Source organism: Gekko japonicus, unplaced genomic scaffold, assembly GCF_001447785.1.
Source record: "Gekko japonicus isolate JY-2015 unplaced genomic scaffold, Gekko_japonicus_V1.1 scaffold4040, whole genome shotgun sequence".
Lineage (NCBI taxonomy): Eukaryota > Metazoa > Chordata > Lepidosauria > Squamata > Gekkonidae > Gekko > Gekko japonicus.
The window spans coordinates 65,394-85,592 of record NW_015174969.1 but is presented as its reverse complement, the minus strand read 5'-3'; the positions used below and the strand labels follow the sequence as shown (position 1 = coordinate 85,592).

Sequence of the window (20,199 nt, the reverse complement as noted above, 5' to 3'; positions counted from 1 at the left end):
TATATATATATATGGTATCAGAGTGATCTAATTTCTGTGCACTGAGGACAAGCAAGTTCTAGGTTACAAACTGAACTCTCCAATGCAAGAAAAGATGCATTTCTTCCTTTAGGAGGTGCTATTGTCATGAGAAAAGACAAAGGTTTCAGTTTTGTTTTTGCATGTGCGCGGGTATTCTGTTTGTAATAATTATTTGGATACACTCTATTTTTAATATGCTAGTTGTGATAATTTCATGCCAAGTAAAAATGTCCATAGTCATATTTTATGTTCCTAAAGTAACAGAATGACTTTCAATCTAGAAAAGACAAACAAAATGCTAATGTAGCATTTTTTTCAATTTTCCCGAAAATTTCCATTTCCCCCCCGAAAAAAACTGGGGAAAAACCGGTTTTTTTCCCGAGCTTCAAAATTTCCAGAAATTTTACATCTCTATACTGCTGGACACGGATGCCTCCTTACCATGAGGAAGGCGGAATACACCACCCTCCTGGCCGTCGGGATGATCTGCCCCCCTCCCCGATGCAGTGGCTCCTGGGCGATCACCGCATCCAGGATCTTGAACTTGACGTTGCGGATCACTGCGGTGAAAGGAAGAGAAGCACAGTTGGGAGGGACCAAAGGTGGCCACCTGAAGCCTCCCCGCGCAGGCAGGGAAACGCGGCGCTGGTCACGCCAAGGTCAAAAGCTTCCTGGTCCTTTCCCTTAAGGCTCACTCTACTTTGGCCTCTGATTGACAGCAGAATCTGAAGCAAGCCAAGGCACTGCTAATCTCAGGGGTAACTGATCACGCGGAGGCCTCCCTTTATGCAAGCAGTCAAAGCAAGGCACCACAGAGGAACAACTGAACGCCCTTCGATCTCTGATGTGTTTTAGATGTTCCGGGTGAGGACAGAGGCCCGAGAGTGAAGCGAGACGGGGAAGTCAACAGCTTCTGGCGAGATCAGGGGCTTGTGCTTCAGCTCCCGCCCCCTGGGACAGACAGATCAGACGCCTCTGCCGGGCACGGTTCACTGGAGAAGCACAGTGACCTCAGACTGACCCCAAATAATTATTACAGGAGAGTGGCTGAGACAGTTGCCACTTTGGACGGACTGTCTAGCGCACAAGGCTGGGGTGGGAGAGATCTGAAGGTGTGGGTGGGGTGGGGTGGTCCACGTGGTTTGATTTTTTTGCTCACACTCATCGCAGAGAGGCCCTTCTCTGGTCCCCCACTGGAAGCCCTGCACGATGCTGTCCTTCACGGAGCCCAAGAGGGTCTTGTCAACCTGCAAAGAAGTGGCACATCAGCACGACGGCGGACACCAGCCCGCGAGGGCTAACGGGAATGTTCGGTCCTTACTGTGGCAACGTGCCAAAGCTCTCCCTGTACAAATGCCTCTGACAGTGTTATGCCTGATTTTACTGGGGAGGGTGGGACTGGAAAGAAGGCGATGGACACACACCCAGATCTCGACTCCAATGGCGAGCAAGGCTCCCTCTGAGCTGTGCAGTCTCGAAAGCAAAAATTCTACTTTGTGAGCTGCTCCTGGCATTAAAGCTGTGAGCGAGCGATTGGGCTTTTGCATAAATTAGTTTGCAGCTCTGGAGCCCTCCTTCCTGAGCTGGGACAAAAATGTGTGAGCCGGAGGTTAAAGAACTGTGAGCTGGCTCACACTCACTCAGCTTAGAGGGAACCCTGCTGGGGAGGCCAAGAAATGAGCAGAGATGGGGGCACGGGCTCAGTGGGCCCACCACAGACTCTCCATGGGGGAAAAAGAGCCACAGATGGATGCCAAAGCAACGGCCATGCTTTGCCACAGTGCCAACTGGAAAACTATTATTGTTCTTATAAGGTAGACAATAGGGACTGTCTACATCTGCAACACGTTTGCAGATGCCTCCAAGATGAATTTCTTCTTCTGACCGTGGAGTTCAGGTCTTCTCTGCAAACCAAGTGTTAAGCCTCCACATAGCATGGCCTCCCCCTACAATTCTAGCTCTGCAAACAACCAAAATCTGAAAGTCTTAATATAGCTTTAACTGAGTCATGTGATGTTTTTGTGTGTGGTTTCAGTCCCCGTGAGCATCATTTGCACAATTTGCTTCTGGGTCACAGGATTAGACATCTCTGGAAGTGCTCGCCGTGGCACGTGGGTCTAAGAATGTCGCTGCCTGGAAGGGGAGGCCTTTGTGCTGTGCAGGCTCAAACCCAAACCCGACTCCAGCCCCCCTCCCCCCAGTCCTGCCTGGTGCTTACCTCGGAGGGCAGGGTGTCGTCCACCAGGATGTTGGGCCCGGTAGCATCTGGCCCGAAGGCCCAGATGGAACGGGCAGCCAGCAAATCCCAGTCGTACTTGGTCTGGAAAAACTCACCCAGCTTTTTCCTAATGGGAGATGTGCAAATATTACAAAGGAGAAGAAAAGAAGGCGGAAAGGGGCGTGTGTGTGTGTTAGCCAGCTTAACCGTCTTGCTCAACCCCCAGACTTAAGTGAACAGATTCCCTAAGATCCTAAAGAGATCTTGCCTAGCCTCTCCTTCAGCATTTCTTTGGAAAAGACTACAACACAACCTCGGGAAACATTACGCTACAATGCCTAAAGCACAGAAGTGTTTTTCTGTCTCTGCACTGAAATCCCCTTAGTCTCATCAACGGGTTAGTTTGGGTAAAAACGTTTAGATCCATTAAAAAGCCAGCTTGGTGAATCGGGCAGCAGACAGTTAACAACTTTTTCGTATGTCATAACAAACTGCAAAAAGCATGTGCTCGCGCCCTTTCACGCACAGGAGTGCCTCTCCTAAGGCAGGGGGCCTGAAAACCAAAGATGCTTCTTGTTCAGAATGGTGGTTAGAACGGATAATGGTCGGGTTAGAACGGATAAAAGGAAGTCCTTCTTCACCCAAAGAGTGATTAACACTTGGAATTCACTGCCACAGGAAGTGGTGGCGGCTACAAGCATGGGCGGCTTCAAGAGGGAATTAGATAAGCCTATGGAGCAGAGGTCCATCAGTGGCTATGAGCCATAAGGTATAGATAGGGGCTCTGGGGCAAGTGATGCTCTGTCTTCTTGGTGCTTGGGGGGGCCAACGGTGGAAGGGCTTCTAATGTCCTGGCCCCACTGCTGGGTGGACCTCCTGAGGGCCCCTGGTATTTCTGGCCACTGTGTGACCCAGAGTGTTGGACTGGATGGGCCTTTGGCCTGATCCAACATTGGCGTCTCTTATGTTCTTATGATAGGATAACCATCTTCCAGTGCTGGAAGGGCTGTCATCTAGAGTATGGAGCTGAGTTGTTTTCTGTTGCCCCAGAAGGTCGGGCCAGAACCAGTGGGTTGAAATTAAATCAGAAGAGTTTTCAGCTAAACATTAGGAAGAACTTCCTGACAGTTAAGAGCCGTTCCTCAGTGGAACAGGCTTCCTCGGGAGGTGTTGGGCTCTCCCTCTCTGGAGGTTTTCAGACAGAGGCTGGGTGGCCATCTGACAGCCATGTGGATTCCGTGAACTTTGGCAGATCATGAGAGGGAGGGCAGGGAGGGTTGCCTTAGTGCTTAGTTCTCGTGGCCCTTTCTTACACACCCAGGGAAATGCTTTTTTAATTTTTAATATGCTTTTTAAGGTGTGGTGACCAGTGAATTCCATGTGTTAATCACTCTTTGGGTGAAGAAGGACTTCCTTTTATCCGTTCTAACCCGACTGCTCAGCAATTTCATGGAGTGCCCACGAGTTCTTGTATTGTGAGAAAGGGAGAAAAATACCTCTTTCTCTGCCTGCTCTTTCCCATGCATCATCTTATAAACCTCAACCATGTCACCCTCAATCATCTCCTCTTCAGGCTAAACATACCCAGCTCCTTCAACCTTTCCTCACGGGATTTGGCTTGGCGGTGCTGCCCTCACTGTGCCTGCGCCAGCCCAGCCATGTGACCTGCTGTCATGTGACCTGGGCTGGCTTGGCTGGCGCAGGCTCAGTGAGGCCACCGCTGCCAAGCTGAGTCTTCTTCCTCTGCCGTGGGTGCCCCCCACCCTGCATCAGAATCCCAAAGGTGCCCACAGGGCTCAAAAAGGGTGGGGATCCCTGTTCTAACCATTTGCAAATTTACAGATGCTTGAATAGATGGATCACTTAAAGCTCTCAATGTAGGCGACGATGCCTTTAATTAGGCGACGGCTCTAACAGACACCCACAATTCACTCGGTGGCAACTTGGCCACGACACTTCCAGCTCTTCCCCCTTTCACTTGGCCACTGTGTGACACAGAGTGTGGGGCTGGATGGGCCACTGGCCTGATCCAACATGGCTTCTCTCACGTTCACTCGGGGACACAGCAATTCTGCCTCTTCCTGACGTCATCCTGGGGGCTTCCACCTGACGCCTCCGGCCCAATTCCTCTCTCGATCCCCTCCCAAGCCTCCCCGTCTCCACTTTTCCTGCAACTGCCAACTCAGCAGGCCCAGCTTCCTTGCCATTTGGTGCATGCGCGGCTGTACGTGAGCAACCATGAGGGGGCTTCTGAGGGCACAACCACCGTTGCTTAAACGTCGCATTCAAGTTCTCGGAAGTGCATCAACACATCCAGATGTGGCATCACAGACATGGGGGGTGGGACTGCAGAGCTGGAGGCAGCCGGGGGCAATAAGAGCGAGGACAACGACACACAAAACTTTAGCCACACAGACACACACACATGGGTCCCTGCCTCAGGTCTTCTCCTCCCCCGTGACCAGCTGTCATACCCACAGCCAACAACGTAGTACACTCTTTATCAGGAAAAGGTAATACGTTATTGAAGAGCTATAGATGCATTAACATAGGCACAGTTAAGAATGGCGGCTGCCCCTGGGGCATAATAGGTTATAGGGCAGTGGTGGCGAACCTATGGCACGGGTGCCAGAGGTGGCACTCAGAGCCCTCTCTGCGGGCACGTGCGCCATCGCCCCAGCCAGGCCCAGACCGTCATTAAAGTGTCAAATTCTCTGCGAAGCTGGGAACCAAGCTCGCTCCCACGGCTCCCTTAGAAGTAGACATCAACATCCCACCACCTGCAGAACTTGGAGATAAGCGTTACAGCAGTGAAGAAGCACAGAAGGAATGCAAAAGTGATTAGAGCACAACTGACCCCCCCAACCTCCATGGCAGCATAGCTGACACCAGCTCAGCCGCCGCCTTCATACCTGTTCCATGTGATCTGCACCACTTCGTTCTCAATGTCTTCCGCCAGGCCCTTCTCCAGCGGCTCGGCAATCATGGTGATCTTGTTCCTGAGCAGAGAGAACAATGGGATTCAGCTGGGCGCAACTAGGATGAGGAAGGGGAGGGAGGAGGGTTTCCCACAGAACAGAGAAGCCAGGGGTGCGGCAGAAAGAAAGAGAACCGACTGCCCGCTTTCTCGGGATACATTTTTCCAGAAGGCCAAGCACAGAGTCCCCTCCCAAGCCTCCCCGTCTCCACTTTTCCTGCAACTGCCAACTCAGCAGGCCCAGCTTCCTTGCCATTTGGTGCATGCGCGGCTGTACGTGAGCAACCATGAGGGGGCTTCTGAGGGCACAACCACCGTTGCTTAAACGTCACATTCAAGTTCTCGGAAGTGCATCAACACATCCAGATGTGGCATCACAGACATGGGGGGGTGGGACTGCAGAGCTGGAGGCAGCCGAGGGCAATAAGAGCGAGGACAACGACACACAAAACTTGAGCCACACAGACACACACACGGGTCCCTGCCTCAGGTCTTCTCCTCCCCCACGACCAGCTGTCAGAACCCACAGCAAACAACGTAGTACACGCACCCTGTGAGGTAGGTGGGGCTGAGAGAGCTCTGACAGAAACGGCTCTTTTTCGAGGACAGCTCCTATCAGAACTAGGGCTTGCCCAAGGTCATCCAGCAACTGCGACTGGAGGGGTGGGGAATCAAACCCGGTTCTCCTAGATTAGAGCCCGCACACTTAACCACTACACCAAACTGAACATGAACCGCCTTTCGGTTTATTGTGCTGGTCTTATGACTGTTCTTAATAAATAATAATAATAAAAGAAGGTGAACCGCCATCACCCCCCTTCTACTCAAAAGAGCCTTGTAAATATCTGAAGAATGCCACCATTGTTTCCTTTAACCCTCTTTCCCCTCAAGAAGTCAGGATTCATCATCTGAGCATGGTCTACCCAACATGGTCTACCCTTTCCCCACATATACCCCCAAGAGCACTTCGGTCGGGGACCCAACACCGCCGGTAATTCCAGGCCCCCGGGAGGCCTCCCCCGCGCGGGAGAAGACACTCCGGCCGTTTACGCTGAAGCTGGGAACCAAGCTCGCTCCCACGGCTCCCTTAGAAGTAGACATCAACATCCCACCACCTGCAGAACTTGGAGATAAGCGTTACAGCAGTGAAGAAGCACAGAAGGAATGCAAAAGTGATTAGAGCACAACTGACCCCCCCAACCTCCATGGCAGCATAGCTGACACCAGCTCACCCGCTGCCTTCATACCTGTTCCATGTGATCTGCACCACTTCGTTCTCAATGTCTTCCGCCAGGCCCTTCTCCAGCGGCTCGGCAATCATGGTGATCTTGTTCCTGAGCAGAGAGAACAATGGGATTCAGCTGGGCGCAACTAGGATGAGGAAGGGGAGGGAGGAGGGTTTCCCACAGATTGTGAGCCGCCCTGAGCCCGCTCACGGGGGAGGGCGGGGTAAAAATGTCAAAAAACAAACAAACAAACAAAAATTTAAAAATAAAGCCGTGCACACAAAAGCTTAAAAATAAAATTAAAAAATAAAGCTGTGCACACAAAAGCTTAAAACCCAGAGTCAAACTTTGCTGGTCATAAAGGTGCCACTAGACTCAAACTTAGCCATGGCTCTTTTTGTAGTAGGTACTCATTTGCATATTAAGCGACACACCCCTAATGTAGCCAATCCTCCAAAAGCTGACAGTAGCCCCTGTAAGAAAAGTTCTGTAAGCTCTTGGAGGATTCTACATTAGGGGTGTGTGGCCTAATATGCAAGTTCCTCCTCCCATGCCCATCCTGTCACATGGACATACCCGGCCTCTGAAGCTCAATTCAGAAGGAGCCCCTGATTCAGAACAGCAGCTGTGAGCAGGATGACCCTGCGTGCATCGAATGATCCCCACGTGGCTGGTTAGTCACCCTTCCAGACAACATTACATTGCCACGCTCTGCCTTGAGGGGGAAATGCCTATGACAGTATGGAGAAAACACCCCAATCCTTGGCTAAGGGGAACCGGGCAGCACAAGGGTAGCTGCCCCGGGGAGGGACCTTCCAGCAGCTTCCAATGCGGCACCAGTCCATAGTCCTCCCCTTGTCTGCAACCCATTCAGTATGCTGTGCCCAACCACTGACGAGCTGCTACAGTTCAGGGCTAGTCGATCCTGACTTCCCTTGCACGCAGGACTTGCGTTAATCCAGAGTAAGATGGTATCTGCTTTGTCTGCAGCAGCACAACACTCCTGGCTTGCCTGTAAGCCTCTGATTGGCAAACTTACTTCTTATTGGGTGTCTCAGCAAAACACTTCAGGGAAGAGGTTTCCACAACGGTCTCACAGAACGTTACCACGGGATCAGCAACCTTTAAAAACGCAGGCAGAGAAATGAGTCGTGCTTTAAACAAGCATCTGTTCCAAACTTAAGAGTCCCCAGAATTCAAGCAGTACCTATCAGGGCAACAGCCCCCCCCCCCCCGGTGCCCGCTCATGGGGAGGGCGGGGTAAAAATGTCAAAAATAAAATTAAAAAATAAAGCTGTGCACACAAAAGCTTAAAACCCAGAGTCAAACTTTGCTGGTCATAAAGGTGCCACTAGACTCAAACTTAGCCATGGCTCTTTTTGTAGTAGGTACTCATTTGCATATTAAGCGACACACCCCTAATGTAGCCAATCCTCCAAAAGCTGACAGTAGCCCCTGTAAGAAAAGTTCTGTAAGCTCTTGGAGGATTCTACATTAGGGGTGTGTGGCCTAATATGCAAGTTCCTCCTCCCATGCCCATCCTGTCACATGGACATACCCGGCCTCTGAAGCTCAATTCAGAAGGAGCCCCTGATTCAGAACAGCAGCTGTGAGCAGGATGACCCTGCGTGCATCGAATGATCCCCACGTGGCTGGTTAGTCACCCTTCCAGACAACATTACATTGCCACGCTCTGCCTTGAGGGGGAAAATGCCTATGACAGTATGGAGAAAACACCCCAATCCTTGGCTAAGGGGAACCGGGCAGCACAAGGGTAGCTGCCCCGGAGAGGGACCTTCCAGCAGCTTCCAATGCGGCACCAGTCCATAGTCCTCCGCTTGTCTGCAAGCTGTGCCCAACCACTGACGAGCTGCTACAGTTCAGGGCTTGTCAGTGCTGACTTCCCTTGCACGCAGGACTTGCGTTAATCCAGAGTAAGATGGTATCTGCTTTGTCTGCAGCAGCACAACACTCCTGGCTTGCCTGTAAGCCTCTGATTGGCAAACTTACTTCTTATTGGGTGTCTCAGCAAAACACTTCAGGGAAGAGGTTTCCACAACGGTCTCACAGAACGTTACCACGGGATCAGCAACCTTTAAAAACGCAGGCAGAGAAATGAGTCGTGCTTTAAACAAGCATCTGTTCCAAACTTAAGAGTCCCCAGAATTCAAGCAGTACCTATCAGGGCAACAGGCGCCCCCCCCGCCCCCGGCACCTTTCCAGTGGGTAAGCCAAAATGAAGCCCCGTGTCCAGGTCAGAAGGAACCCTTGCCGAGTCAAGAAGAAAGGCAACCTCTTTAGTACCTTGATGTCAATCTCGGAGTACATTTTCCGCAGGTCGTGCATCACACAGTCAAGATAGAGCTCGCCTGTGCCCAGGATCACGTGTTCCCCGGATTCTTCTACCTGGAGAAACCAGGATAAATCTCTCACAAACACGCAGTCCAGCAATGGCATCCCATTTTGACTTTGCCTGGAGGGGCTGAGGCTTGAACACCTTGTATGTTGGGACTACTGCATCTCTGTAACCTGGAAAGGTAACTCTGAAATTCTGTCTTATGTTTAGCTAGAGCTGCAAAAGCGAAGCCTTTTGTTATTTCTAGTCCTTCACAGTCTTATCTTGTTTTAATATCTTGGGCACCTCAATGAACGAAATACATATTTTACTGTGTCGTGGGACTTGGGCTCAATAGACCTCAAAGGCTCCCTCCCTTGCCTTGGACCCTTGACTACCAAAAGGACTTGTTTTGCTCTTGAACTCAGACTGCAGTGACACCCGGCAGAGCTGACTTCCTCTGTTAAGTTCCAGAGCCAGTTGGGAGATTTGGGTCTTTCCCTCCTGGACTGCTGGGAGCCACTAAAAGACCTGGTGGCAGGCTACCTTAGACTTGAGTGAGTTTAGATTCCATCAAGTGTTTGTGTAACCTTGCTCTGCAACCTGTTCTTTGAACCCAAAAGTGCTGACCTGGAGAGGTTGCGCCATTTGTGACAAAGGAGGAGGAGGAAGAGGAAGAGGAGGAAGAAGAGGAGGAGGAGGAGAAGATTGGATTCATACCCCACCCTTCACTTGGAGTCTCAGAGCGGCTTACAAACTCCTTTCTCTTCTCCTCCCCACAAGAGACACCCTGTGAGGTGGGTGGGGCTGAGAGAACTCTGACACAAACTGCTCTTTCGGGAACAGCTGTGCCAGAGCTTGTGACTGACCCAAGGTCACATCAGCAGGTGCAAGTGGAGGAGTGGGGAATCAAACCCAGTTCTCCCAGATTAGAGTCCACAGACTTAACCACTACACCAAACTACCCCCCCCCAATTTAATTTCTCTAAGCAAGTCTTCTGCCTCTTTGATTGATACCAGGAAGTTTTAGGAGAAGAATTCTAAAACATGTAAAGGTAAAGGTTCCCTTGCTCGAAAGCCAGTCGAGTCCGACTCTAGGGTTGCGGGGCTCATCTCCGCTTCCAAGCCGAAGAGCCAGCGCTGTCCGAAGACGTCTCCGTGGTCGTGTGGCTGGCATGACTAAACACCGAGGTGCACGGAACGCTGTTCCCTTCTCACTGAAGTGGGATTATGATCCCTGACTCTTCTCTTCGACTGCTCCCACTTCTTGATGCCTTCCCATCCAACCCTGTCCCCCCCCCACACACCCTCCAAAGCAACTGCGCGCACCTTGGTGGTGAGAGACGGGTAGCTCTTGTTGACTTTCCGCAGGCCGTCCAGCATCTTGGGGAGCTCAGACGGATTGACAGGCTCCACGGCTATCTTGATGACAGACGTGGTGTTGAACTTCAAGGGACGAAAGATCTGAGCCTGAAATGAAAACAGGGACTATCCAGCAGCCGTGTTAACATCCTAACCTTTCTTCAAAGAGCTTTGAGGTGCAGCCAGGTGGGTTCTCAATGGTCATTCCCACAATTACCTTGTCAAGTTTGATTCAGGTGGGTAGCCGTGTTGGTCTGGAGCCACAGGACATAGGTGGAGCCCAGCGCGTGCACGGAAAGGGCTCTTTTTGTAGTAGGTACTCATTTGCATATTAAGCGACACACCCCTAATGCAGCCAATCCTCGAGGAGCTGACAGTAGCTCCTGTAAGAAGAGCTCTGTAAGCTCTTAGAGGATTGGCTACATTAGGGGTGTGTGGCCTAATATGCAAAGGAGTTCCTGCTACAAAAAGAGCGCCGACACCCCCCTAATGTAGCCAATCTACCAAGAGCTTCCGACTGTCGGAAACTTATACCCAGAATTAAACTTTGTTGGTCTGTTGTTTTTTTTTAAGCCCCTAGAAGGGATTTTTAATTGATTTTTTTCACTACAAAAAACTACAACAGAAACAAAAGGGAGGGGAAACTACACATACAGGAGAAAGTAAAGAACCCACTACTGACTAAAACCCCAAGAGAGGAGATCCTCCAACTAGCTTAGATACACCGAGTCTTCTCATCGTTGATCCCTTTATAAACTGAGTCAAACATTTATAGCCCTTTCCCCTTAAAGCTTAAATTTAACTGTCTAGTAACAGTACTCCCAATCATCCCCTAACCCAAAATCTCAAAGGCACAATTCAGAGTCCTTCAGCCTTTACTTCTTCTTTTCCCTTCTCTTCCGCAACTTGTAAGGACTTTTTGGAGCTGCCGCCCCTTGCTCAGACAGAGAGTCCTCTCCGGTCTTAAAGGTGCCACTGGACTCAAACCTTTGTTCTTTATTTATTTTATTTATTTATTTCACTTTTACCCTGCCCTCCCCGCTAGGCAGGCTCTGGGCGGCTTCCAAAAACTGACAAGCAGTATACATCAGAGGTCATTTCGGGGGGGATCGCGGGGGATCGCAGTTCCCCCGGGTGAGGTGCAGGGGGGCGGTGCACATGATGAAGCCCCGCCCCCTGCTTCCGGCCGCCCCGCTTCCGGCCCTCATTCAGCCAGGAGGCAGGAGAAGAGGGAGGGTAAGTTGCTTCCTCCCCGCCTCTCCCCACCCCTGCCTGGGGCCAGGGAGGGCCTTGGCGGGGCTTCCTCGCACTCCCGCTGGCCTTGCAGGTCCACCGCCGGGCCCCTGATGTCAGGGGGTGTGGCATATGCTAATGAGTTATGCTAATGAGTTCCCCTAGCTCTTTTTCTACGAAATGACCCCTGGTATACATTCACAATAAAAATACAAGACAACCAGTCAATATAAAACATTCATTAGATGGCGATAAAACTAAAGTGCAATTTAGGGACACATTCAGCGGTGCCACCGCATTAGGTCGTATTGGATCGGGGTTCACACAGGGCACTGCTGGTACGCCTATCGGAACGCCTGCCTGAAAAGTTCTGTTTTCACGGCCCTGCGGAACTGTGACAAGTCCCCGCAGGGCCCTGATCTCGGCAGGGAGCTCGTTCCAGTAGGACGGAGCTACAAACGAAAAAGCCCTCGTCCTGGTTACCATCAACCTGACTTCCTTAGGGCCAGGGAGGTCCAGGCGGTTTTGGGATCCTGATCGCAGTGCTCTCTGGGGAACATTCTTGTGAAATTTGCTAGACAGCTTTATTCAAACTCTAGGGCAGCTCTCCGCCCGTGAAGCGTGAAGTTCCAAGAAATGGAAGAGCTTTGCTCTCCTTCTTTGGAGGTATTCAAACAGAGGCTAGATGGCCATATGACAGCAATGCTTATCCTGTAAACTTAGGAAGACCATGAGAGGGAGGGCACGAAGGCTTGCACCAGCGCTTTTTTTCTCTTGGCCCTTTCTTACACGCCCAGGGAAAAGCTGATTGCACTGTGCAGGGGGCTGGCCTAGATGACCCTGGAGGTCCCCTTCCAACTCGTATGATTCTATGATTCACCCCTTGCCAGCCACTACTTGGGTGGACTGAACGCCTTCATGCAGAGGAGGGGCTCATTGATCCAGCTAGTATTTGTTGGGCGAAGGGCGAGACCAACTGCAGTCTCACTGCTTCACCATCAAAACACACCATCAGGACGGCTCAGAGGGTAAACTTTGTTTAACTGAAAGAAACTAAAATAACCCCTTTTGATTAGCTGAGCAGCTGTGAATTCTCAGCCTATTCTCAAACTTTCTGACAGAATTGGGGGTGGGATGGGGGGATGGGAAGCAGAAGGAGAAGAGAGAAGAGATTGGATTTATACCCCGCCCTTCACTTGGAGTCTCAGAGCGTCTTACAAACTCCTTTCCCTTCCCCTCCCCACAACAGACACCCTGTGAGGTGGGTGGGGCTGAGAGAACTCTGACACAAACTTCTCTTTTTCAAGGACAGCTGTGCCAGAGCTTGTGACTGACCCAAGGTCACATCAGCAGGTGCAAGCGGAGGAGTGGGGAATCAAACCCAGTTCTCCCAGATTAGAGTCTGCACACTTAACCACGACACCAAACTGGCTCTCAGGCCATGGAAGAGCACGGATCCACAGAGCACCACCTTGTCTGCTCTCCCTGGCCATGCACACGGCCACTCTGACATCTTTTACCCCTAGGTACGAGACAGGAGGTCCGTTTGGCCACTCTACCTCTTCGTTGCCCCTGGGTTCGGTGATGGTGGCTGTCTTCACAATAGGTTGATCTACCCCCTCAATGAGCACCCAGTTGCCAGCCGGGACTCTGTTAACCTCTATGTGGTACCTGAAATAAAATAACCAAGGAGGAAACTTATTATTGATGTTACGGTGCTCTTGTCTTTTCCTAGAAAGGAAACTGTCATTGGTTTTCAGGCAGCAGATGTTACAGCCCTCTTTCATTTTCTAAGACTGTCAGTACAGATGGACTAATGCAGGGGTGTCAAACTCATTTGTTATGAGGGCCCGATATGACATAAACGAGGCCTTGTTGGGCCAGGCCATGTGTGTCATAAAATGTAATGCCAGGTAGTGGAGAAGATATAAACTTTATAAAGGACACAAACACAAAGGGTGGGGTTTTTTTTAAACTTAAAAACATGTTTAAAACAGCACTCTTGCAATATTTTGTTTATTTAGCAGTGTCTGATCACTGACACCTCTTGCTCTGAATGATTGCATCAAAGTGTCTGTGCTGTTGCAGTCTTGAGTATGCTGTTCAGGTGTGTATCTGTAAGCTGCAAACCTACAATGACGCAGCACAACTGAAAGCAGCAGCAGAAGACAGCCAGTTCCACTGCGGGCCTGAGAGAAGCCCTCTGGGGGCCTGATCCGGCCCCCGGGCCGCATGTTTGACACCCATAAGGCATATGCAGGTGATTTCATTTTTTAATTTATGTATAGGTAAAGGTTCCCTTGCTCGAAAGCCAGTCGAATCCGACTCTAGAATCCGTTTCAAAGCCGAAGAGCCAGCGCTGTCCGAAGGCGTTTCCGTGGTCATGTGGCCGGCATGACTAAACACCGAGGCGCACAGAACGCTGTTCCCTTCCCACCGAAGTGGTACCTATTTATCTACTTGCAATGTCTTGCTAGGTTTATGTATACCCCAACCTTGATCCTCTAATGGGGACCCAAAACGGCTGACGTCATTCTCCTCTCCTCCATTTTATCTTTACAACAACCCAGTGAGGTAGGTGAGACTGAGAGAGTGTGTCTGGCCCCAGGTCACTCAGTGAGTTTCCATGGCACAAGTGATGGATCTGAACCCGGACCTCCCAGATATTTGTCTGACACTCTTAACCACGACACCACATCCCTCTTCTAGCCTACAGCTACGGCCGTCAGTAACTGAGAAAAGCTTTCTACCTCTGTGCGGCAGACTTCTTAAAGAGTTGAATTAGGGGGCTTCCGTGCAGGGCAGCCCGTCATCTTTCCAAGTAATCACCACCACCCAAATTCCCCCAGAAACCAGAAGAGCTTGACCATTCTTGCCCCCAAAACTTTCCAAGTAATACGCATTGGATTGGACCCATAGGTTTGACTCCACTAATGTTGGGACCTTCCTCCAATGGAAGGGGCCTCTTCCCTTGGAAGCAGACTCCAACGTTATGGAGCCTGGAACCTTTGGATCCAGCCCATCAAGAGAACAGGGATATTTCTGTAGCTCTGCTTTTGACATAAGCTAGCCTTCTTCCAAGATCCAAGTCCTTGGACAGTTTTCAGGTACTGGGAGACCACACAGAGACCGAGTGGGCACAGGTGAGCTGTGCAGAGACCAGAGCCGGGAGAAATGTCCCAGGGCCCCCACAGTCCTTGACCACTGACAATCCTGCTCAGCACACAGGTGCGCACTCCCGTCTGCTTTCAAGCAGTCTCTCCCAATAACAGCAGAGATTCCACATGGCGCGCCTAACTTCACGTTGCAGTTGTAATGTTGCATGTATAGAAGCCCCTCCCGGAGACCCCCACCTTGCCACGGAGATCCACAGGCGTCCCACGGTGCAGATCTGTGAATCCTCTTCATCTTCCAGGGTGTAGTTCTCTCCAAGAACTTTGACGGGCTGCCCGGCATGGATGGTCCCACTCAGCACCCTGCCAAATGCATGGAACTGGACCCCGTCGTCTGTGCTGTACATCTTTGTGGTGTGGCACATGAGCGGGCCCTTTCCGAACAAAAGGAGGAGGGTGGGAAATCAGTCTGCGTGTAAACAACAGTCATGGCACACAGCTGGTTCAGACACAGTTGGTCAAACACTTAGATGACAGCAGCCCTAGTTTAGAGGAAAAACCGCTACTTTGCACAACAAATTGGTTGGGGGGCAACAGAGGGAGGGCTTCTGGAGTTCTGGCCCCACTGGTGTGTTGAAAGTCATAAGGCTTCAGTATGTGTGATCACGCCAATCTATTTGACAGGGGTCTGACAGTCTGAGGAACCAGAGCAAACCGGTTCTGACTGGCGTTAAGCTGAGCTATCTCACTGGGATTCAGCGGCAAGCTGACTGGCTGGTCAATGTATATAAGTGTATGTAGTCTGTATATTGTATTCCTTCTTTTTGTATGAGCGTATTGCGGAGCACTTTGATGGAGTGAGCTGTATATATTGGAAATAAATCACTGTACACAGTTAACTACAAGGACTGTGTGGGTGTGGTTTTTTGCAGTGGGATCTTAAAGGTAAAGGTTCCCTTGCTCGAAAGCCAGTCGAATCCGACTCTAGGGTTGTGGTGCTCATCTCCGTTTCAAAGCCGAAGAGCCAGCACTGTCCGAAGACGTTTCTGTGGTCATGTGGCCAGCATGACTAAACACCAAGGTGCACGGAACGCTGTTCCCTTCCCACCGAAGTGGTCCCTATTTGTCTACTTGCAATGTCTTGCTTTCGAACTGCTAGGTTGGCAGGAGCTGGAACTAGAGATGGGAGCTCACTCCGTCATGCGGCACACTCGGGTCTCGAACTGCCGACCTTCCACAGCCTGCAGTTCAGCGTCTTAACCACTTGAGCCACCGCAGTGGTTCTTAGCAGTGAGATCTTAACAGGGTGCAATTTGGATCTTTGGCTGAAAGCTGACCTGGTGACACGGACTGCGCGACATGGTGGACCTCCTGATGGCACCTGGTTTTTGGCCACTGTGTGACACAGAGTGTTGGGATTGGATGGGCCACTGGCCTGGGCCTACGTGGCTTCTCTTATGCTCATAAATTTGCAGCAATCTGGTTTACGGCAAACGGTTTCCAGATCTGGGTGCCACCATCGGCCCACCGATCGCAGTGTGGAACCTACTGACCTGCAAGCACGTGACAGGAAGTCTGCAATGTCCAAACGTGCAGGGAGAGGAGGAACCAGAGTGCTACGAACCTCACCAGCGTGCGTGCAACACACACCACGAGGGGGCCCAGGGCACTGGAAGACTGGCAGGTGGGGATGCATGGCCAGGCAGACTGTGCTGCATGTGTGAGGGGGAGACCTCTGGAATCCTCTCCGTCACCTTCTGACTACGCTTTGCCACTTGCTGCTTTTCTCTGCATGCGTGCAAAGAAAGGCAGGAGGCCCAGTGCTCTTGCTCTGTTCCACATGTGCATGAGCTGCAGGCTGTCTTAAAGGAAGCAACAAAAAGGGTGGGTCCGCATGGGGCCTGCAGGCCAGAAGAAGGAGAAGCTCTGCGACCCACCCCGGAGTCCCAGCCCATGAGGAGAAGGACATTGGTTTACGGAACCCCAATCAGCAAAGACTGGGAAAGAAAGGCCCATTGGGGCTCACAGCACTGAGCTACCTGGACATCCGGCCAACTCCCCAAAGGGAAGCTCATAGCGAGCTGTTATCAGTGTCACTGACTCCTCCAAGGACACTGAGAGACAGCAGTTTTGGAAAGGTGCTGAGAACACTGGGAACGGCCATTGGGTGTGTGCAGGGCTTTTTTTGTAGAAAAAGCCCAGCAGGAACTCATTAGCATAACAGGCCACACCCAACAGTAGAATCTCATTAGCATATTAGGCCACAGCCCTGACAGCACAGCTCATTAGCATATTAGGCCACACCCCCATGTTACCAGAAGTGTGGTAAAATCCAGCCACACCCACCTTTTGCTTCTTATTCTGTTTACCTTGTTTGTGGTCAAAACCCAGGGCTTTTTCTGTAGCAGGAACTCCTTTGCATGTTAGGCCACACACCCCTAATGTAGCCAATCCTAATGCGTTCCTGCTGTTGGGCATGACCTATTATGCTAACGAGTTCCTGCTGGGCGTGGCCAACTCGGGAGCCAGCCGGAACTCCGTTCCTGTGCGTTCCTGCCCAAAAATAGCCCTGGGTGTGTGCATTCCAGGGCCAAACGAGATGAAACAGCGGCAGCCACGCTGACGGTACACAAGTCTCTGCCACTCATGTATACATCAGGGCATGCGAGGGAGTCGGCCACAAAGCACCACACAGGTTAGGGGAGTCAAACTCTATCCGCAAACAAAGGGAGAAACGCCTTCCTTACATCAGGATCACACTCGCTCATGGCCTCCCCCAGGTCGGAGTCCACTCCTCCGGTGTAGGTGTGTTCGATTTTGGTCTTGGCGCCTGCTTTTGGGGAGGGGATGTGCTGCACACACATATCCACAAACCCTAGGAGAACAAAGCCGAGAGAGATGAGGCTGCAGCAAAATAGTTAAAGGGGGGGGGGGAGCCTGCACGCAGCGCCTGCCTCCTGCAACCCAGAAACCATTTCCACGACCCACTGTCTGAATCTCTACATGAAGGGAACCCTGCCCGTTCCTGCAAGCAGCTTGCTGGCCGGGCCTGTGGGGCTTGTCTCTTGCAAACCTGCAGGGTGCCCTGCAGAACCTGCCCCAGATCCCTGTGGGTTGTGCATTGAAAGGAAGGCAGAGTTAATAGCAGAGACAATGTTTTCCTATTATTTCTATATTGGGCAAGGTCTCCTCAGCTCTAACCAGCACCCCTAAAGGCTGCTATAATGTATGAGGACCAAAGCATGCCTCCACGTTTTGGTTAGAGCATTGTCTTATAAGGAGATGGAATGTGACTCTCAGCAGTTGTTTTTTATTCTTAAGGACCAGAGGTCTGAAACACTGGGAAAATTACCTAGAAAAAGTGTTGGACTTTTTGGATATTTGCTTAGCATATTAATTCTTTGGCTTCTGCATTTTCCTATGATGGATTGTATTTATTTCAGACAACAGATGCATTTCACGTCAAATGAAGTCTCCTCTGAATATTCTGCCGGGAATTCATCTCACAGCTGTTTTTTGTGATTCTTTGCTACTTATTACGGTGTCCTGGATTTTTGTTGTTGTACGTTCTAATCACCCTGCCCACTACATCATGCTTGTCCGGGGGAAATCTGCCCACCACAAATGCTGTTCCCTAATTCTAAACCCACAACACAGATTGCAACGGCTGCTGGGCTCTTTTGCAAACCCTTCCGGCAGCAGGCGGATCCCGTGTCGACCCAGCCCTCGCGGCATGACGACGGGCGCCCAGCAGGCAGGCCGCGGGGCTCACCTGTGAACTCGCCAAAAAACTTCTTGCAGACGAGCCTCAGGAGGGGGCGGATGTTGAGCTTGAGCTCCTCCTTGGTCAGGTGGATCCCCAGTTCGTCCAGAGTCCTGGGAAGGGTGGTGTCCACATCCCCAACCACCTGCGGTGAAGGCAGGGAGATAACTAAGCAGAAACTCCGGATGCCACAGAAACATACCTGGACGCTGGAGAGAACTTCTGGGGTGGAGATGGCAGGGGTTGTTAATGTCTGAAGATTTGATTCTGGCTGACAATTCAGAAAGAACACCCCACTATAATACTCCCTTTCCAGATGGAAAGTCCCATGCGCATGAGCACAGACAGAAACTCCCACTGGCTACAATAATTATCTCGCTCACTGCTGTAGGATTTCCCAAAGAAGCCTGTACGTGCCTGACACCATTCGCTTTCCCAAGGCACACAAAAACGCCTTGTCGTTTTGAAATATCTTCCAGAGATCCACAGGAGCTTTATGCACGCTCGCTGAAGTTCATAGGGTCCAAACTATTTTCAAGTTGCGCACGGCTTTTCTGCTGTTTTAACAACGTTACTGCACTGATCACTGTTGCCAGTGTTTTGATGAACACTGTGAAGACTTGGGTGTCGATGTGTTGAGAAAGCAATAAAGTCTTTTAGTAACCTCGTAAAACAAACACTGTTCATAAACAAAGGAGTTCCAGGAAGACTGGCTCCTTTCTAAAACAACAAGCACACAGGGAACATGGCTAAGTTAGATAAACACAGAAAACACCGTGTTGAAATAATAAACACAATATTCACATGTACTTATAGCTAAATATATTTGCTTTTTATACACAACATCAACACTAGTGTATTGTAAACACTTTCAACCTACAACATCACATTTCAAACACTTTCAAACTAAGTTATATAACATGAAGAGTCCAACTGAGAATAAATACCAATGTACAGTTATTTGTACCGAACAATGCAGCAACCTATTGTACTATGTAAGGATATTGAATTTATATTATATTATGATATATATCTTGTTGTTCAGCTCCAGAAAAATATATGCCTGAAGATTTGTTCGAAACACGCAGGTTATGCCCTGGAGGCGTGTTGCTAGGCCTGCTTGCTAGCTGAATCACCGCATGGGAAAATACGTCTACTAGGCTTGCTTGCTAAGCTGAATCATCACAGTGAGAAATACAAGCTGCCTGCTAGCTCTACCTGATGGATCATCCCTTGGGAAATGTACAATAGGTTGCTACATTGTTCGATGCAAATAACTGTACATTGGTATTTATCCTCCATCAGGAAGAAGACAGTTGGACTCTTCATGTTATGTAACTTAGTTTGAAAGTGTTTGAAATGTGATGTTGTAGGCTGAAAGTGTTTGCAATACACTAGAGTTGATGTTGTGTATAAAAAGCAAATATATTTAGCTATAAGTACATGATGTGAATATTGTGTTTATTATTTCAACACGGTGTTTTATGTCCTTTCTAAAACAGACTGATACACTGTGCTTGAAGTAACAGGAGCCAGGGCTTGCTCCTTCCCTGCTGCCAGGGCATCCTTGCCCGCCTTTCTCTGCATGGCTCCACCCCAAACCCCCAACCCCCCCCCCCGGCAGGCCATGACAGTAGCACAAATCAGAGAGAAAAAATTGACCAGGGCATGGAGAGAGGGGCCAGGCTCCACTCCAGTCCATTCTGAATACTGAAGAAACCAACTCCCAACAGGCTGCCTTGTTGACATCCACAACCGGCAGGTGCCCAGAGAGAGAGAGAGACCCTCAAGGGGGAGTAAGGGACGTACCTGAGCCAAGATCTTGTAAAGAGGCTCCAGAATGAATTCCACAAAGCTGCGCTGGGAACTGCTGGTTGGGGCCTTCTTCGTGAACTTCCTCCTGGGGGGGGGGGGGGGGGGCCAAAAAAGGGAAAAAAGCTTGTGTAGGGGG

The 20,199-nt window shown here is 50.5% G+C and overlaps 1 protein-coding gene across 1 annotated transcript in view; it reads right to left on the bottom strand.

Annotated features, from left to right (window-relative positions):
• The window catches only part of EFTUD2 (elongation factor Tu GTP binding domain containing 2), a 60,077-nt gene that overhangs the window by 8,695 nt on the left and 31,183 nt on the right, over window positions 1-20,199 (bottom strand). Inside the window, exons 14-24 of the mRNA XM_015425152.1 lie at window positions 18,258-18,393; window positions 17,233-17,360; window positions 14,726-14,919; window positions 12,932-13,043; window positions 10,107-10,247; window positions 8,747-8,848; window positions 8,453-8,535; window positions 6,464-6,550; window positions 2,240-2,366; window positions 1,181-1,268; window positions 463-581 (exon numbers count right to left, since the gene is read on the bottom strand). Of these exons, the coding sequence (XP_015280638.1) occupies window positions 463-581; window positions 1,181-1,268; window positions 2,240-2,366; window positions 6,464-6,550; window positions 8,453-8,535; window positions 8,747-8,848; window positions 10,107-10,247; window positions 12,932-13,043; window positions 14,726-14,919; window positions 17,233-17,360; window positions 18,258-18,393 (1,317 nt within the window). The remainder of the gene's footprint in view (window positions 1-462; window positions 582-1,180; window positions 1,269-2,239; window positions 2,367-6,463; window positions 6,551-8,452; window positions 8,536-8,746; window positions 8,849-10,106; window positions 10,248-12,931; window positions 13,044-14,725; window positions 14,920-17,232; window positions 17,361-18,257; window positions 18,394-20,199) is intronic.